A 20,575-nucleotide genomic window follows, 5' to 3' on the forward strand; every position below is an offset into this window, starting at 1 on the left:
GTTTCACAAACCGCGCTTAACACTACTGATGAATAATATACAAACGAAAACTGTTGAATAATTTAAACATTAAGGGTACACACTATCTTCCATATTTGTTAATAAAACAGCTTCACAAATCAAGTCCATTTCCTTAGCAACATGTTGTTTTATTGTGAGGAAAAGTAAAAACATCCATTAATTCAAGATTTTCTCCATAAAGACAACTGTTGGCAAGTTGCTTGTACATGTCACAGGATGAAAATCTTACCAGAAAATAAAAATCAAACAAAATATTTTACATTTAAAAACATGTTGCGGATAGCTCAGTGTATAATCATGATGGTTTAGTGACACTGGAAGTCAAGGTATTTCAAAGATATGAATAAAATTACAGGAAAGTCAAGTGATGCACAGAAAATACCAAGGAAAGAAGAGCCTTTACTTGTGTAATTAAAGGGAACATTATAAAAAAATATAGACTAAAATATTCTTAAACCAATTTGATGCAAATGTAGACATGACAGGAAACTGTTGAGCGATAGAAACTCCTCCAGTGAACCTTGCCTCCTCCTCTACAACACTTTGTACCGGCCTTTGCTTGTTGGCTGGTAGGAATTTTGCTAGAAAAGAAAAGAGAAAATGAAACAATAAGCAACAATTTTCAATCACATTTACTGCAATAATTCTTCCAAGCAGTATTTTTTCAGCTGTAAAAATCTTGTGCCACAAATAAACAGGCTCCCATTTATGCCTGATAACAGAAGGTTATGTCACATTAGTTTGGGTATGAAGTTGCAGAAGATACTTACTAATCTGATGAGCTCTTCCTTGATCAGCCGTGTAATCTCAGTTTTGGCTTTCTGAACGGCCAATTCATTTGCACCTAAAACAATAGTTTTAAAGAGTTAATAATGATTTCACAAAGCACAAGGACAATTTTTAAAAATTAATTTAGGGAGAAAAATAAGCCAAAGGGTAGTAAAAAAAAGAACATTTCTGATGCATACTTTCAATAGCCAGGTAGATCTTGCGCTCTCCCTCTTTGGGCTCTTTGCCCGGAGGGAAATATGTTCCTCTGATAGTGATGGCAGCTTCAGAGTATTCACCGATCCTCTGCAGGGCTTCTTTAGAAGTCACCTTCCACCTGGCAGTCTGGAAAGAACAGTCATGACAAATATCTTATATATCTTTTTGTTTGTGCTTTATTGTCCATCAGATGTTAAAGGGTTTTATTTAAAAAGAAAAAAAAACTTCTGTGCATTATGTCTGTTGTTCTTCTTAATATTATATTACAATACAGTTTTCCACTGTGTGACCACTAAAATTGTTTCTCATCTGCAAAAAGGTCAATATAATTTCTTTGCAATTCAACTGATATTAAAAACTATACCTTTTCTTTCAGTAATGGATGTTAATGTTCAAAAGAATACTAAAATGTTTTATCAATGTTTTCAGAAGCTTAAAAAAAGACTGAACAGGATCATTCAGTCTAATGGACTTGCTTTTCACAAAATACCAATATCTAAAAGATTAATTTAAAATAAAAAAGCCACAAATGTCAATTTTGACTTGTCTGTGCACCCTGACGGGTAAGTCAAATATGACAGAGACTTGCTCACTTAACCTCACTCGACAGAAAAACAGCAAAAACAGGAATGTGGTGAATATCAGAGTGATCTGCCAACCTGAGGAAAGTCATTGATCTCCAGTTCCTCTTCGTATCTCTTGACCGTCTCAGACTGCTCAGCCGCCTGCCGCTCCTCCTCCAGCTTCTCCACTGGTGTGTAGTTCAGCTTGGCATTAATCTTCTCTGCCAGCTGCTCTGCGATGGTCTTAGCTGACACAGAGGGTGTCATGATGGTGCCACCTCGCAGGATGGCATTGGTGGCCTGCTGCATCACATCCTGAAAGCAACCAAAGAAAAGAAGCATCAGGGGGAGAGCCATTCAAAGAGATTCAGATGTCTTGAAAGAACTTAGTGGTCCTAAGAATGCATCAAACTCAGCTTTTTGTCAGATTGTATGATTCATTCAAAACCTTGGACTATTTGCTCATGTTTGATTTCTCAGTTTAGTACTATTGAAAAGTCGAATACCAGGCCATGCAAACATAGCATTATCCAACTGACAACTTTCTGAAAAATTCAAGTAATCTTTTCATTTTTTAAGAAAAACAATTCACTAAATAACAGGTTCTAGGTATATGTGGAAACAGAATAAAGGTGAGTTGAGGTCTGTGGTCACTATTCATGTGGTCTCCAAAACCCAAAGAAGCCACACAAGACCGCCACTGATTCAAAGTGAGAGCCGTGGAATGGCTTTCTTCCAGGAGTTTTGTTCTTTTGAACGAGACATGACTAATTAAAAAGTAGTTCTTTATCTAGTTTTTATAGGCTCTTTTGTCTCGAATAGGATGAGACCTCTATAATATTCAGCTCAAGGTGTTGAGCCCCTCTTGAATAATGCCTGAGTGATCAACTGTTTCCTCCTGGCATTCCTCACCTACTGTACATATTTTATCGTTATCTGACCTACCTGAGCTTCAGCACCCAGGTTCTTCTGAGCGTTGATTTTGAGAGCCAGCCTCTTTGCCATCTCCAGTTTCTGGATGTTTCCAGCTGATGTTGGTCCAAGTCCTGGGAGCCCTCCAGGAACAGTCGCTGCAGGAGCAACAGCTCCTGGAGTGCCTGCTGCCGCCCCAGGTGCAGACAAATCCTTCACCCTCTTCTTGGAGTTAAACATGCTCTCGATTTGCTCCTCAATCTAAAGACAAGGAAATGATTACACTGAATTAGTATGATTAGTTATTGAAAAGAGAGCAGGACATGAGGTTAACTTTTGAAATAATATTTAAAAAAAAATAAACAAAGCATTCAGTGAAGCAAAAAACTGATCATTTGATGATGGTAATTAGATTTAACCATAGCTCACATCTAGAGCTCCATCCTCATCATCAGAGTCCTGCAGTCCAAGAGCAGCTTTCTGCAACTTCTTTCTCTCATTGGCCAAAGCATGCTCCGTCTCATCAAACTTAAAGCCTTTTCCTGAGAAGCCACTGCTGCTCTTAATTATTTTTCCTTCCTGCAAAATAAAAGTTTGGTATAAAAAAAAAGGTACAAAAAACAATAACATTGATTATTTCAAAAGCAGTGCAAGAATAGTTTACTCACAACTTAAAGTATGTAAAGGACATAAAAAATAGGGTTGGTGAAAAGAAGCTGAACTGGCCGTTACAAACTGAGAAGGTAACATTATGACAGGAGACACTGTCTCTTTCCGGCATTACAATTTGTAAAATTATGAGTACAACATTTTTTATATTTCAAATCTCTCCTGCTGTCACTGCTTGAGAACTTGAACTGAGAGTTAAATTTTTCACATTTTCCTCCCCTCATCTTACCGCTTTCTGCTGGTCTTTAAAGGAGGCCCAAAGCTGCTCCAGCTCAGGTGGGACAGAAGCACCGGACAGCTCCAAGGCTTTGATAATATCACCAGCGTAACGAACCTGATCCTCTGTGATGAAGGTGTAGGCATAGCCCTGGAAGACAGAACAAGACAACAAGATTCTAAAGAGATATGTTTCTGTAGGATAAAAGAAATTTACACAGAGCTTATCAGCAAAAGATACTAAATAACATCATTTCAGCTTTAAGGACCTTGTTGCCTGCTCGCCCGGTACGTCCCGCTCTGTGCACGTAGTCCTCATAGTGGTTGGGACAGCTGTAGTTGACGACCAGGATCAACTGCTTGACATCCAGGCCTCGGGCTGCCACAGAGGTGGCCACCATCAGACGACAAGCTCCGTTCTTGAAGTCATTGATGATGCTGTCTCTGTCGTACTGATCAATTCCTAAAAAACACAGAAAGAAATATATGAAAGGCATAACATGAAACACAACTATGTTAAAGAGCAGACACATTTGGCTTTCTACACGGGCTGGGGCCAAGGCAGGAATTTGAGTAGTTAATGGAGAATTGTTTTTGTTACTCATTAATCTTTAGGTAGAGTTTTACTTGAAAGATTCAAACTCGTGACCAAATGACAGGACACATGACCCTATTTGCTGGAAATGAACTAAAAAATAAAGTTTATCAAACGCATTGTTTTTATTTAATTAAAAAATAATCTGTTCTCAATTTGTCATTATGGGGTAATGAATTAAGATTAATCAGAATAAAGATTAATTTTTTCAAAAGTAGCATCAGGCTGCAACATAAAAAACTGAAAAAAAGTGAAGGCTGTCTGAATTATTTCTAAATGTCTTGTATGTAGCTCTGTCTCCCTCGTTATCATCTAATCTGTGTGATCAATATGTAAGCCCTTACCTCCATGGAGTGACATGCAGGGATATGAGGCCTTCATCAGGTCTTTGAGCAGTCCATCTGCATGCTCCTGTTTGTCCACAAAGATGATGACTGAACCCTTCTCCTGGTAGTGACCAAGGATCTCCAGCAGCTTCAGGAACTTTTTGTCCTCATCAATCACCAACTAAGGAGACAAACAAAGAGACTGTGAGTAAGTCTGATATTGGCAGAACTAAGAAGGATTTAAAAGAGGACAATCTCACAGATGTTCAAGTATTAATCATTTTGGGGTTCAAGTTACAATGAAAACACTTAAATAATTGCAGTACACTTTACAATGAGTTGGAGTAAAACTAAACGTGACTTACCACATGCTGTTCCACATCTGAGCAGACGACGCTGCGGCCTCCAACCTGAACCTCAATGGGTTTGTTCAGGATCCTACGGGCCAGCGCTTCCATGGCTCGGGGAAAGGTGGCTGAAAACATGACCGTCTGACGATCCGGACGCACATTGTCCACTATACGCATCACCTGGTAGGAAAAGCGCACAACACTTGGAGGTTAGTGAATTTTTGTCGACTTAATCTTAGATTTGAGCTTGCTGTTTTGTCTCTCTGCTTTACTTGGTAGGATATCAAAGTACATGTAGCTGGTTTCTTTCATCCACAGTTGCAGTAGTTGGTATAAAAGGATGTCAAAGCGTGAATCATTTGATAAATAATCAGGGCGACGCCTACCTGTGGCTCAAAGCCCATGTCAAACATCCTGTCTGCTTCGTCCAACACCACATACGTGACTCTGCGCAGGTTGGTGACTCGACCTAAACACCAACAGAGAGGAGTGTGAGAAGAACAGTTAAGACAACTCAGTTAACAAATGCACTCTAGCTTTTTCATGAACATTAAACATATCTACTAAACACAGACTACATTTTAGGGCTACTTGACATTACTCAACAACAAAGCAAGGCTTCCTAACTTTCTTCTGAGAGTAACTTTTAGTTGGTCAGAGTTTTATTCAATTATTTCTAATAATGTGAAGTGATTTTTTCTGTTGTCTCAGGTCTTGCGTACCATCTCAGGGACATGAGGGACCTGTAAAAGTCAGAAAACAGCCTCAAGATAACATACAAGAGATGGAGCCCCATCAAGCATTATCTGACCAAGCGCCTTTTCACCTACAAGGGAAACATATTACAGATTACCTCGCATGTGTGGAAACATCAAATCCCCTTTCTATTATAGTGACTGTTCATAAGATCTGTACAGAATGCACAAGAAAATAAGCCAAGAAATACTAAAGTGGGAAAAAAGTACAGCTTTTCCTCTTTTTTGCTCAAACGTTCACAATCTCTGTTGTGGTACTTATTTTTCCAAGAGACACAAAAGCTCCACATTAAATATAATCAAGAAAAAAGAAGAGATATGACATGTGAGAGCTTTTAATGCTTTGGATACCATAATGCTATTTTCCTGTACCTTTGTGCCTTTTATTTCTAGCAAAAACATCTCTCACAGATCCCTGCTTGAGCATGCAGGCAATTCCTTTAAATATAGCAACTTACAGATCCTGATAATATACATTTTACCACACATTTTTATTGTCTTTGGCCTGGAGTTTGAAGAACCACAGAGGGGGCTCCAGGTCTACCTACCTGAACTTCCCCTGATCTTCAGGAAACGCATCACTGTCTCGTAGATTTGACTGATCCCAAAGGTGGTCAAATAATGTTGACAGTTTAGTAAGTGGTACTGACTCGATTCAATATGCTCTTTATCATGTTGTTACATTTATACCATGCAAGGTAAACAACAAAAGGCTTACGTTCTCAACATTCAAGCATTCTCTAACAATAAGGACAAGGAGCGGGTGGGTCTACTCACCGCTGTTGGCACCCAACATGTCAATCATTCGTCCAGGAGTGCACACGATGATCTCAGCTCCTCTCTTCAGCTCAGCAATCTGTGAACCGACCACAACATCAGACTTAATGCAACAACCAGTATTCAAAACAGCAGGAAATTAGTTGGCAAAAAAGTATATATTGATGGATTTTGATTTGTCACATTCTCCTTTCTTGTTAAAATCCAAAGTTGGATCAAGAAGGCCAACAGGTTTAGGCTGCTTTTCCAAGTAAAAGCTAAACAAGCTGCACCTGTTGACCTATAGAGTGAAGATAGAGCACCGACTAAGGTAAAGGGTACCCTTATTTATTTACGACTGTGCACCCAACAGCTCAAATCAAACTGACAGTCCTATTCCCAATCAACTTGGACAACTGTGGCTCAGTGACAGAGCAGGTTGTTCACTAATCAGAGGACTGGGGGTTCTCGCTTTGGCTCCTGCAGTCAACATGTTGAAGTGTCCTTGTCCAGGTCAATGAACCCTTAGCTGCCTCCTGATTCATAGCCTTTACTGCCACAAAAGGGTGAATACCACCATAAAATATAACAGCATGGATCTATTACTAAATTTACTTTCTGGTCACATTGTTTATCAAGGATTGTAGTGAACCATGAAAATGGTTTGGTGGATTATTTTGTTGCTGTGTTTGATTAACTTAAAATGTCATGTTTACACCAGTGCAAGCCTTTTAAAGCCCTTTGGAAAATGCCGTGGGAACCACTTCATGTTTGTTTACCTGTTCGCTGATACCCGTGCCTCCATAAACACACACCACCCTGAGTCCCAGAGGTTTAGAGAACTTCTTACACTCCTTGGTGATCTGCAGAGCCAGCTCTCTAGTCGGAGTCATGATTACAGCTGTTGAAGATGGGGAGGATGAGAACGGACAACTTTTAACAAACTCAAAATTCTGAGCGCTCACATTTTCATAGTGTGCCTAGAAGCATTTTTCAGCAATTACTGTGTTTAGATTGACTTTTATTACTTTAAGAGTTGCTGATTACAGTTTTAAAATGTATTCTAAATCTAACAGACAGAAGGTTTTAAAATCTACTGAGAAAATGAGTTTAATTTTAGTCCTTGTTTAGCCCAATTTGAGCCAAGAACTATGTCATTTATAAAAGAAATAGTAGATTTTTGATTTAGTGTTCAAATTATAAGAAGTGTGTTAAAAAAGGAGAATTTTTTTGTGTTTCCTTACAAATGGGTCCCTCAGACTCCTCCAGGGGCCTCTGGTCCATAATGTGTCTGAACATGGGCAGCAGGAAGGCTATGGTTTTCCCACTGCCGGTCTTAGCAATACCAATGAGGTCTCTGCCCGACATGATGGCTGGGATAGCCTGGGCCTGGATGGGAGTGGGCTTCTCATAGCTGTGCCTGGGGGAAAGGAAATCAGCACAGATAGGGTTGATTGATGGCCACACACATCACAAACAGTTTTTCCTACTGGTTTACCTGTCTCTGCTTTTTAATTTCTTCTTGAAGTTTAAAAAAAAAATTCTTCATTTATTTATTTATTTTATCTTTGTCTTATTCTGTTATCTTTGAATGTGTTTTGGTTAATCAGTTTGTGAAATTTGGAAATTTCCAAAAATGTCTTGATTTGTTCATTCACACATCCCACAAAGCAGGAGGTTCTCCTGTAGTTTGCCTATCAGTGAATGGAGGGGTGGGGGAAGTGACTTTATCAGGGGGCTAGCAGGGGTTCAGGGTAAGTCAGGGTAAAAACCTGTTTGTATTCACATATGCAACTAACCCAGGTGTGCAAGTGTGATTATGGTTTGTATTAAGTAGGTAACGTGCTACTTCATAAAGATTTTTATTATCATTATTGCATCAAGGGAAAATGCTGGAAGTTTTTGAAGGGCAGTCTAGTCAAAAAGCAGGTTATGATTTTTTAACGTTATGTTATCTTCTATTTTTCATCCTGTTTAATCTCAGACATGTTAATCATTTTGCATCACCTGGAGCAGCAGTTGTATTCACTAGAAAACTGAACTGAATCTCTCTACAAAAATTGACTGTCCTCAAAATGTTTCCATGTCTATCTTAGCAGCAGTCAGACTCACTTTTTCAGAGCATTGAGGATCTTCATGGAGACGCCACACTGCACCCAGGTCTTGATGGGTTTGGGACAGCCTTTCCCTTTGACAGTGATGCCTTCCAGTTCCAGTCTGTACGCATTCACATCTGTATTAATTCAAACCAGCAAAACAAAGAGATGTTAGTCTAGATCAAAATAAATATTTTTAATTTTACAAGACAGCTTATTATTTTTCTTCCCATGTCAATAAAGAAAAATACCAGTTTGAACTGCTGGCAATATGTCATTTTTGCACCATAATAACTAATTATTGTAGTCTTCAGTGTTCCTACACACTATTAAGAATCAAATTTAAGACTTCTTTAGAACATTTTACAATTACACTGAGAAACATTAATATCAAATTTCATGTGGCAAACAGTCAAAAATTAAAGTCATGTGAGATTTCTTCACACATTGGACAGAGCTGAATTATCTGTTGTTATTCACTGTAAATGAAATGTCAATTGATGAGATTTTTTTGGTCATAAACACCTAAATTTGATGATTTCTTATACATTTGATGTATCTTTTCTAGCAATTTATACAAAATTGATATTAAGCATAACATATACAACAAGCATACTCAAAAAAGAATAATTAAAATTGAATAAATGTAGCTAGAAAACAAAGATTGGATAAAGATACATCTAATTCATAGTGCCTACTAACATTTCAGAGCTCTACTTATTAAAAATAAGACTTTAGAACTTTTTATGGCCCAAAATTCAAAACATTCAACTTTTAAAGGCTCTGCAGGAATACCGAGTCATAGATGGAAAAAATAATCAGAAAATCCTCAAATACGCTAAAATGACATATCTGCTCAAAAGGATGACCATCCTGTAAAAAATGGCCAAACAGAAAGCATTTCACTTAAATTAATGTTAATGCCAAGATGTTGTGACTTCAAACCCAGTCAATTAAATTAAATAAATTATTAACCCAGAGGATAAACACTGTACATAGACATGTGCAAAAGTTACATTTTTACAATTAAAGTTTTTAGTGCTGCCTTCCAGTTCAAATCATGACTGTATGGGGGTGGGATTATGCTCTCTCTCACCCCTGTGAGTCTTAATAGAAAAACTAAAATCTCATCTCCATGAGTTTAGTTTACTGACCCTCCTGAGACATCCTGGCTAGTTCAGGGACCTCCACATAGAAGTTTTTGCGATACGACTCGTACTGAATCTTGCCATGGTCAACAGGCTCCAGGATCTTCCTCTGTTTGGTCTGAAAGCCGGTCAGTGCTGTCTGCAGATCCACCTCCTCCTCTTCTGACGAGTACTGTCAAATACATTTGGATGGTTAGCAGTGTTTTGCTTAAAAAGAAACGTTGACGAAAGAAAAGAAACTGCAGAATATTTTGACTTGTAAACAGGAACACCATCAGAGTAGAAGAAAAAAAAAATAGGAACTCACTTCCATAGCATCCTGGTCGTTCTCCATTAGCTCCCCCTTTTTCTTGTGGGTGTGAGGTCCTTTCTTCGTTTTGACAACTGTGACCACTTTGGTTACAGACATTGCTCCTTTCTGTTTCATTTTGACAATAGCAGAGAAAAAAATCCATTAAGAAGGCATTTAAACAAAAAGCCTTTGACAAGTGATGTAGGACAATCAGATTCCACTTTTTTAAGAGCTAGGATGGAGATTAACAGCCTGCTCTGATGCAAACAGTAAAAAAAAAAAAAGACTTTAAATATATTTTGAAGTCCCCAGAACGGGCAGCAAAAACTTGAGGCTTCAAGTGATAAACATTTAAAAAAAAAATAATGCTTCATTAGCTGCCATTATTATAAAATTAACATCAGTTACATTTTGCCCTCACACTCACCTTATCATTTCCTTTCACACCTCCCATATTGAACTTCTTCACCTCCTGTTTCACCTCCTCCATGTAGGCATCCAAAGGATCCACATCATCCTCTTCAGCTTGTTGCTGCAGGGGAGTCTCCTCCTTCTCTCCCTCATCCATCTTCTCCTCTTTTGTGTCCTTATCCTTCTTCTCACCCTTCCCTTCCCCGTCTTCATCATCATCAGCTTCCATTGGGGCTGAAACATCTTCATCATCATCTGAAATAAAACGTCATTTGTTGAGTGCACAACATAAGTAATGTATCAGCAATGAAAAATTGATTAATTTACTAAAATTTGATTTGAATAATGTTATATCAACAGACATTTCTTGGATACAGCTCCATAATAAAGACATTACTTTTCCACGGTTGTTAAGCATATTCAAAATGACCTCAAAGCAGCATTTAAACAGTACTTTCTCACCATCATCATCCTCCAGGCTCCACTTCTTGCCCTGCTTCATCTCCTCCAGTTCTTTCTTGATTTCACCGATGTTTTCGATGGCCTTCTTCCTCTGCTCCTCCCTCCATTTCTCCACACGCTCCTTTCTCTTCCTCATCTCCTCTTCCAGCTTGTTCTGGTCAAAGTCTTGCTGCATTAACACAGAGCAGATGTGTGGAGATATTTCTACATCTTAAACATGTTGAAGTCTTGGGATTTGCAGGAAATAACTGAACAGAACTTACATCCTCAACTTTTTCATCCTCTTTCTCTTCTTTAATCTTTTTCTTGTCAGATAAAGGATCAATGGTGTCCTTCTCTTTGCTTCTTGACCTGAACAGAAGACAAAAATAACAAGAACAGGAAAAAAATCAGCATGATGAAATTATTTTCTTAATTATGAACCGTTCTGAGAACACTCAATGCAAAATATTTGAAAGACTGTGCACCTCGTGACAAAAAAAACATCTTCAACCCAAATTTAACATTTGAGTGAGACAGTCCTTTTTGCTAGAATTTTGTAGCAAACTAAATATTTATTATAAAAATCACTTAAATGTTGCTCTTTGAAGGATTCCTTCAATGCCCATGACAGAAAAAAAAAATCTCCAATCAGACTAATGTACCTTCGTTTGTCTCACTGTGTATCAAACTCTGCAGATAAATGATTATGAACAATAAAGATGCATAAGTCTGGCATTCATTCTTGATAATTCTAGTTTACCATAATTTTCAAATAAATCTCACTTTTCATCTGGCCTCCTGCTCTTGCTGGGGCTTCCAGATCTGGACCTCCTGGCTCGACTCCTGCTGCCCGACCTCCTCCTCTCTCGGCTTCTGGACCTCCTCCTGTCTCTGCTTCTGGAGCGCCTTGACATTTAAGGCAAGTGTATGGCATGAAAATACATCAGATGAGAGAAAGGCAAACCAGAAGGTAGTAACATTTAGGACGATAACGTCCACACTTTTCAAAGGCTTGATCTTAAATGATCTCTAGCAATGACCGAAGTTGTGTTTTTTACTCAGATACAACACTGAGGTGCTTAAACCACTCCAGAAACTACAGAGCCACCCATCACCGAAATAACGTAACTACCCACCTGGCTCGTTTTCTCTCTCTGGACCGGGACCTGCGTCGCTCTCGGCTCCGGGAGCGCTCCCTCCTGCTCCGGTCCCGGTCGTCTTTCTTGGATCGTTTGTCCGGGGAGCGACTCTTTGACCGGCTACCTGACCGTCCACGAGAGGCTGAGCGTTTCCTGTAGTGTCTGAAGATAAATCAGCATAAATATTACATTGTATAAAATTTGCCCTTTATAGAAAATGACATATAAAACTTTTATTCACATTGGACCACCACGTTATGACATACTAACTACTCTTATTCAACATTGAGATACTGTAGCACGCATGCTAATAAATTAGCACATTTAGCAGTCACGATTCAAAGCCGATTTTACCGACGATAAAAGGAAACATAAAAAAGCTTGATTATTCGTAAATACCTTGACTCGCGTCCCATCGCTGCCTACGAGGTTAAGTCTCTCACAATTTAAATAAAGTTAGTTAGGAGCAGTACTACTTGGAGATAAACGGCTGTTTCTCGTTTCGACCTTACGCACTTTAAGTGCGCCGGCTCATTTCAGATGGGAAACAGCGCAGCGCGCCATCCCGTGGTGGGAGGTCAAAAAGGCAGCCTGTGGATAGAATTATTGAAGCCCCGATGAAATCCTATTGTGCACATAAAAATGAGAAATAGTCAGGGATTGACATAACTGTTTTGGTCATTAGCCACTGTGGCTATTAATTTTCTGTAGTCACTACCCACTCTGGATTTTCACTAGCCACAGTTTTGATATAAGAAATGATGTTTTATGTTCTTAAGGTTGACTGTGACATTAAAATTTATTGTTGATAATGTTCAAAGCAGGTTAAAATATCCAGTTCATTTCTTTCTTTGTCTGACACCAACTTTCTTTCTTTAAAGCATCATACTTTTTTTTTTTTTTTTGCAAAAAAACAAATTACTGTTTAAATGTTTTTTTTTCATGGAAATAAAGTTTATGCTAATTAAGTTATTTAGAAAATATTCAAAGAGCTGTTTATTTAATGATTTAATGTAATCATTTGTTGTTACTGTAATAAATCATATCACTCAAACACAACAAGTTACTGCCTCCTCAGCTGAAGTCTCCTTATTTCCTGAGGATGTTTTAAACATTAATATAATCTGCCTCCATAACTCTCTGCCTTGGTGAATATTAATTAAAATCTCAGATAATACTTATCAATAGTATTGATTGCATTTTTTTTCTACAATGTGACGTCTCAAGTTTCTACAATAACGTTTTGATAATAAACTCATATTCTGTCATTTTATCATTTAGGTCTCCCTCCATCAACAAAAAACATCAAGGGAATATCAATTAGATGATTTTTAACATGCTTCAGTCCACCAAGGAGGGAGAAAGTGAGAAAAAGAGAAAGAATGGTAGTGAGCTATTTCTTCAGCATTAAAGCTGTTGTGTCTCTGCGTAAAGACGCACGAGACTGAGCCACTCAGCATTTATATTTTAGGGAAGATTTGCCCCTTTTATGTTTTAATCAGCCTTATTGCAACAAGCATCTAAATCAAGAACACTGATGCAACCAGCAAAGCACAGTTGGAGTGAAGCATAAGCTGACACTGATGAACTGAAGCTGCCAAAGTGGCTAGCTGGAGTCACTTTAGGTACCCGCCACATCTGAAATCTACCCACATTTGGTGGGTATTAACATCAAGCCCTAGAAACAGTTACAATATCAAAGACTGGACCCTTTAAGTACATGAGTAGCTTAAGTGTTTTCTCCATTGTACTCACAAACTGACTTCAACAATGGCAGTGAAAACAACTTAAAAACCAGTCAAATAATTATCTGGATATCTAAAGCCTTCCATAATGATGCTCAAGCTTTTTGTCACAAGAAAATAAGTTTTTCTTCTAATGTACTGACTGTGTTAAAGAAGAAACAAAACCAATGCACTGAAACTGAGAGGCAAAAAGGGAAGAATTTACCCATGAGTAGTTTTTATTTGGTATGAATTGTCAGCTCATTAAGTCCTATGTATGTTTCAAAGCAGAAACTGTTTATATTATGTCAACACTCAGTTTTTATACTCAAGTTAAAATATGTAAGGTACCTTAGGAGCCATTACAAACAGGCATTCTGTAAACATGGTTAAAAACACAATCAAGTAGGTCAGACAAGTTGTAGGATAAACCACACCAATTCATGTACAAGAAAAAACATTATTCACAGATAATAAATTAATTTTGATAGCAATTATAGTATGGAGAGAGGACTTTACAACACAGAAATAGAGTTTATGTATGGTCAAGGCTTGAGAAAAGTATAGCAGGACACTAGAATTACTTATCACAGAGAAGTGTACAAACTCCCACTGCCTCATACTGATTTGCAGTGACATTCCAGTTTAACCCAACAATCCAGTCAATCAGTTATTTCATCATGTAAAAAATACTCTATGAAGTTAGCTGCGTTTTTCAGCTCTTTGCTGTGCAAAGCAATACACTCCACATTCAGGGCTAAATGCTTTTTTTGATCACAGCTTAAATAAAAAGATCTTATCAACAATAAAGATGTGCTCACAAGATAGCAACAGAAGTTGGGAAGCACAATCATGCAAATGCTCATATCTATCATTAAAGGGAGAGTTCAAGCTCCTCAGGTATTGATCCTTCCTCATTTCCTTCAACACTTTCCTCTGCTGCTAAGTCAGACAAGCTTTATCAAAAGAGAAAAAGCACAGGGACCTCAGCTCTATTTAGCTGCTGTGTGTATAGTTTCTGTCTGACATATATTTTAGCACTAACCTAACACAAACAACCATAGTGTTAAACTGCTATTTTAAGGCTGCAACAATATGACCAAAGCAAGGCTGACAGGTCATTTTTTCACCTCCTCCAAATTTGTCTTCAACTGAAAACAAGGCATATTAAAAATCCACACAGGCATCTGATTACATTTTAAATTAAACAACTTATTTATTTATTAGACGCTGTTAGATTACAGCTAACATTAGCATCCAACCATTCATAGCTAACATTACAAACTAATAGTGTTACAGAATAAAACAGAAAAATTTAAGTAAACTGTTAAAGAATTAGTAACATATCTGTCATTTGAATCATGAATTAAAACCCACTAAGAATATAAAATACTACTAGCAGGCATTTCTAGGATGCTAATATTAGCTTGTGACTAACTGCACTAACTTGTTTTCATCATGTCCTGATAGATTTTCTCTGTCAGTTGCTTATCTATTTAGAAGGGGTGAGAAATGTACTGTTGCCCACTCTTGTATGCGACACTTGTTATTTTCTATGCTAAATGTGACAAATAAATAGCCCCTAACATGAGAAATAACACATTTGTTGCACAAACACAAATATGCCTGTTTTGGTCAGTCTGACAAAAATGAACTTGAAATCTGTAACAAACTGGATTCTCTGTTCACAACCACACTTAATGTGGCCTCATCAGAATCAGGATTAAAGAGCACTCGACCCACAGCTCTGATCAGAAGGCAGAAAGGATTCAGACGGTCGACAACAAGCACACATCAGCCAACGTGAATGACCATGCCTTGTTGCTGCAGGAGACAAAGGGAGGGATAGAAAATTAAGAGGAGGCCGAGCTTTTGAGGTCCTTCTGGTCTATCAGGGAGTCTCTGAGCCGATGAGAAGCAGGATCTCATGTGATAGTATAAAGGTGAAGAAGTAAACGCAGAGGTCAGCAAAGACGTCTCCCATCCTCCTGTAGGTGTCCATGGAGCGGTTTATGACCTCAGCAGGGATGCCAGACAGCAGCAGGGCAGCGGTCAGCACTGTGGTCTGAGCCTTCTTCTCCACCTGCAGATCCAAGAGAACAACTGTGATGGAAAACTGCAACTCATGATAGCCCTTACATCACTTATGTAAAATCAAATGTAAAAATTATTTATTCATTCTGGCTTTCAATTATCAATCTAAATCCATACAGTGCCTATAAAAAGTATTCAGCCCCTTAGATGTTTTATCCTTTTACTGGTTTCATAAATAAATCATGGTCAATAGAATAAGGCTTTTTTGACAAAAAGTGACTGGCCTAAATCAACAGAGATCCAGCCAATTAGTGCTAAGTCTCACAGTTAGTGTAATGGGGTTCATGTGAGTGTGGTGACACATGAATGTGTCTCAAGGGATTGTAGTATAAAGACACCTGTGTCTGGGAGATTGAGTCACTGGTTAAAAGTATTCCTGGCTACCATTACACCATGAAGACAAACGAACACTCCAAGCAACTCAGAGTAAAGGCTACTGAAAAGTATAAGTCAGGGAATGGATACAAAAAAACTCCAAGGCACTGAACGTCCCCTGGAGTTTAGTTATGGCTATCATCAAGAAATGGAAGGAATATGGTACATGTGTGAATCTGCCTAGATAAGACTGTCCTCACAATCTGAGTGACTGTGCAAGAAGGAGACTAGTGAGAGAGACCACTAGGACACCTATGACTACTCTGAAGGAGTTACAAGCTTCAGCAGCTGGGATGCTAGAAACGCCGCATACAACGAGTGTTGCCTGGGCTCTTCACTAGTCAAAGCTTTATAGGAGAAGAAAGCCACTGTTGAAGAAAACTCGGAATAAATCTCGACTAGAGTTTGCCAAAAGGCATGCATGAGACTCCATGGTCAACTAGAAGAAAGTTCTTTGGTCTGATGAGACTAAAATTGTGTTTTTTTTACACTTTGTTTAACCAGCACCAAACACTGCATATCACCACAAACACACCATCTCCATTGTGAAACATGGTGGTGGCAGCATCATGCTGTGGAGATGCTTCTATGCTTCTCAGCCCTGGAAGGCTTGTGACAGTAGAAGGAAAAATAAATGCAGCAAAATACAGGAAAATCCTGGAGAACAATCTCATTCAGTCTGCAAGAGAAATACAGTTTGGAAGGAGATTTATTTTCCAGCTGCAAAGAAATGGTTTAAAGACAACAAGGTGAATGTCGTGGAGTGACCAGATCACAGACCTCAATCCAAGTTTTGGTCAAAAAAGCCAAAATATATTGAACATGAATAATTTATGAAGTACATAAAGGGTAAAACATACAAGGGGGTGAATACTTATTACAGGCACTGTATAAAATATAAAATATATTTTGTCCCAATCTACCTTATGTTATTTGCTTCTTGGCTCCCCTGTAAAGCACTTGAAGCTATAACTGATTCAAAAACAGAAAAAAATACCAAAAGTGGAACATTAACTAACCGTAACAATGGAAATCTGACTAAACCTTGATCTAAACCAAAGATGTCACTGACACCTGCAGTACCTCTGCATGATATTACATTTTTAATTGTGGCTGAAATACTGCTTTCCACATGATAAATCAATTTTTAAAACAACTGGGAACAGATGCTAAAAATGGATTGCAAACTCACCTTTGGAAAGTATTTGGATAACCCCATGTAGGCCAGTTCAAGGGTCAGGAATGGAGCAAATATTGACTTAAAAAAAGAAGAGAGGCAAATTACCACAATAATTTCATATTTCTAGCAGTAAAATGATATTTAATCAGTGTTGTGACATTAGAAAAAACATTAGAAAAGCACGACATGTTGTGTTTTTGTACAACCACATGAAAGAGATGACTTCTTACTTTCATGTAATGACTACATGCTTCATGCTGTGTAATTTTCTTTTTTAAATGCCTACTCCATGTTTACGATTATTTTGTTGATAATCTTGCACATCAGGAGAAGAGGGCATAAATTAATTACTATCTAAAAAAACGTGAAACAACTATCCTATTTCCATGAACGAGTTCTCACACCAACTCACCAGATACTTGCAGACAAAAACTCTGACAAAAACGGCAAGGAGGATGCTGCCAACGAGCCTGAAGACTCTGAAAGGATCAAACTCCTCAGAGTCAGACCCCCCATCCTGGGTCGGCTTCTCATTGGCCAACTGACCCCTCAGTTTCATAGCATCATCAAAACGAGACAGGTACTTTTGAAGGCCTCGACGAGGGGAGTTGCTGAGGTCGTCTGATGCCCGCTCCCCCCTTGGTCTCTGTCGGAGCCCGCCAATGTCGTCTTCCAAGGAGCTCATGTGCGGCTCGCCGCAGCCCAGCAGGGGGGAGCCCCTTCTCTCTGGAGTGGCGCTGTGGGAACGGCTGCCGGCCCCTGAAACTTCTGGCAGGAAGGGAGATGGTTTCGGGGAGGATGAGGATGAGGACCAGGGCTCTGTCCTGTCGAGATCCAGGTGGAAACGGGGTTCTGTGGGACGCCGAGACGTTGCAGCTGGATGTAAGCAGCAAAAACAAAAGTAACATCACATTAAAACGCTGCTGAAGCTTCCTTTTAGTTATTCATATTCTTTCATAACAAAAACATCAAAGACCTTTTTTGTATATTTTTGCTCAGTCAAAGATGGCTTAAATTGATCTGCACCTTCTCTAAAAGTATAATTAAAGTCCACTTTTAAAGATTTGTTGTTTTATAAAAGAGCCTCAGGCAAGGGGATGGCATTTGTTTTCTATTTTACTTAGGAAGCCTGATCAAGCTCCAAATATATTTAACATACTAATAAAGAAAATAAGGAAAAAGAAAAGTATTTATGATGATTACATTACAGATGTTTCATCCATGTATATGGTGTATACTGTATACAGCTGCATCTAGAAAAATTAGAAAGTAACATTTCCTTTTATTCTAGATTCATCTCATACAAAGTAAAATATATTAAAAGACTTTTTAGTTTTAATCCTTATGATTACAGCTAACAGCTCACAAAACAAACAAAAAAAATCCACAATTTCAAAAATATTAGAATATTGTGGAAAAGTCCAATTTGCAAAGGCTTCCTGGGCTTTCATTATCTCACTCTGGTTCAGTTCACACAACCACAATCACAGAGGAGGACTAGCTGACTTGACAAATGTCCAGAAGACAATCACTGTCATCCTCTATAAGGAGGGTAAGTCACAGTCATTACTGAAAGGACAGGCTGTTCTCAGAGGCTGTATCAAAGTAAAATATTTATGGAAAGTTGATTGGAAAAGAAAAACAACAGTGACGAGTCCAGTCTTCAGAGGACTGCCAAACAAAATAGATTCAAGAACTTAGGAGAACTTCAAAAAGAGTAGACTGAGCCACCACACACACATGGGTCTATGAAATGGACTACGAGTTTCATGTTCTTTGTGTCAAGCCAATCCTGAGCCACAAACAATGTTATATGCTTCTCACCTGGGCTAAGGAGAAAAAAGAAATGGACTCAGTTGTCCAAAGTCCTGTTTTCAGATGAAAGAAAAATTTTGAATTTGATTTCAAAATCAAAGCCCCAGAGTCTAGAGGAAGGTCTAAGAGGCACAAAATCTAAGGCGATTGAAGTTCAGTTTTTTCAGTCTTCACAGTCAGTGATGGTTACGGTGTCATGTTATCTGATGGTTTTGATCTGTTGTGCTCCATACAGTCTAGTCACTGTCAGCCATCTACCAGGAGATTTTAGAACACCTCATGCTTCCATCTGCTGAGAAGCATCATGGAGCTTCGGAAACTGGTTTGCTGGTGTAACAATGACTCGCCTGACCTTGATCCTGAAGAGAATCTCTGGGGTAATGTCAGGAAGATAAAAGGCACCAGACTCAACAATGCAGATGAGCTGAAGGCTGCTATCAAAGCAACCTGGGCTTCATAACACACCAGCAGTGCCACAGACTGACTGCCTCATGTTGCAAAATGCAGTAATTTATGAAAAAGGAGCTTCAAAAAATCACTGAATGCATGAATAAGCATCATTTTCCAGAAGGTCAATATCCCTGTACTATAAATCCTTTACTGGACTGGTGTTTTGTGATATTCATAAATTTTGAGATAGTGGATTTCACTCTATATTAGATGTAACTTGAATAAATAGAAGTTTCACTTCTTGAATTAAATCTCAGGAACAAAATGAACTTTCTCATGATATTCTACTTTTTCGAGATGCACATATATATTCATTTTTTTACTGGAAGAATAACTTAAAGCTACTGTGAGAAATGTTTAGGTTATCTTGATTTTGGTGTCCCCAGTGGACAAAGCAATCCTTTTTTTCTCTGTATGTGCAGACGTAGTTTTTCTGCCAAAGTATCACATCTTTGTTTATGTTAAATATCTAACCTGCTTCTCAAAATACACATTTCATGTGGATTTTTTTTAAAGGCTGTCAATTTCATAATTTGACCCCTACAAGAAAACAGTGGATTAAGAAGACATTATAAATGAATGAAATAAAAAATCAACAGTTATTATAAAAATAACTTAGAAGGCCTCGTTTGCTGTTGTAGATCACTTAAAAACACATCTATCAGTCTAAATGTGTTTCATTGTCATGTTAAAACTCACTGTAGGAGCTTTAAATGGTAAATTGACCATCAAAATAGTTATATATTGATGGGCTTATTTGTCATTCGTCTGTCTGACTTCGTCTGTGTATGAATTAATGGAGAAAATTAACACTTGAATGATGATCATATCTGCAGATAAAGGAAATTAGCTGACTGCAGCTCAACAACATTAAGGTGTACAGGATGACAGTGACGATGTTTCCACATCGCTGTGTTGTTAACAGCAGCTTCCTTTCATACTATACCGTTATTTTCAGGCTCGTTTTTGGTGAAGCCCACTATCCTGTTCATACGGTCCTCTGAATTCATCAGCAGCTTTCTCCTCCGGATCTCTGCTCTCCTCTGCGCCGCTGACAGAGACGCTGACTTCTCCTCGTTAGCCTCTCCAGGCTCCATGTTGAAATAAGAAGGTGTTTACTGCCAATGAATTTCAAGGTTCATAAATATAAGCGGTTCAAAAGCACGCCGTCGATAAAACAAAAGCCACTGCCCACTGAATTAAACGATAAACATGACTGAGCGTTGTCTGAGATAAGGGCGCGCGATGATGACGTCA

The 20,575-nt window shown here is 38.4% G+C and overlaps 2 protein-coding genes across 2 annotated transcripts; both read right to left on the reverse strand.

Moving 5' to 3' along the window:
- Positions 1 to 124: 124 nt before the first annotated feature.
- Positions 125 to 12,220, reverse strand: ddx46 (DEAD (Asp-Glu-Ala-Asp) box polypeptide 46). The gene is made up of 23 exons (XM_041801819.1): positions 12,080 to 12,220; positions 11,678 to 11,842; positions 11,325 to 11,447; positions 10,823 to 10,910; positions 10,560 to 10,728; positions 10,114 to 10,352; positions 9,702 to 9,812; positions 9,401 to 9,566; positions 8,263 to 8,383; positions 7,395 to 7,570; positions 6,930 to 7,051; positions 6,172 to 6,250; positions 5,026 to 5,108; positions 4,655 to 4,819; positions 4,308 to 4,470; positions 3,638 to 3,831; positions 3,382 to 3,519; positions 2,913 to 3,062; positions 2,517 to 2,744; positions 1,668 to 1,886; positions 990 to 1,134; positions 792 to 865; positions 125 to 602 (listed from the first exon to the last, which is right to left on the reverse strand). The coding sequence occupies exons 1-23, from the start codon at positions 12,094 to 12,096 to the stop codon at positions 555 to 557; spliced, it is 3,183 nt and encodes a 1,060-aa protein (XP_041657753.1). The 5' UTR covers positions 12,097 to 12,220; the 3' UTR covers positions 125 to 554.
- Positions 12,221 to 14,595: 2,375 nt separating this feature from the next.
- camlg (calcium modulating ligand) lies at positions 14,596 to 20,575 on the reverse strand. Its single transcript, XM_041802181.1, has 4 exons — positions 20,265 to 20,575; positions 17,466 to 17,929; positions 17,066 to 17,131; positions 14,596 to 15,487 (listed from the first exon to the last, which is right to left on the reverse strand). The coding sequence occupies exons 1-4, from the start codon at positions 20,413 to 20,415 to the stop codon at positions 15,296 to 15,298; spliced, it is 873 nt and encodes a 290-aa protein (XP_041658115.1). The 5' UTR covers positions 20,416 to 20,575; the 3' UTR covers positions 14,596 to 15,295.

The sequence above is a fragment of the Cheilinus undulatus genome, linkage group 12 (assembly GCF_018320785.1).
Source record: "Cheilinus undulatus linkage group 12, ASM1832078v1, whole genome shotgun sequence".
Lineage (NCBI taxonomy): Eukaryota > Metazoa > Chordata > Actinopteri > Labriformes > Labridae > Cheilinus > Cheilinus undulatus.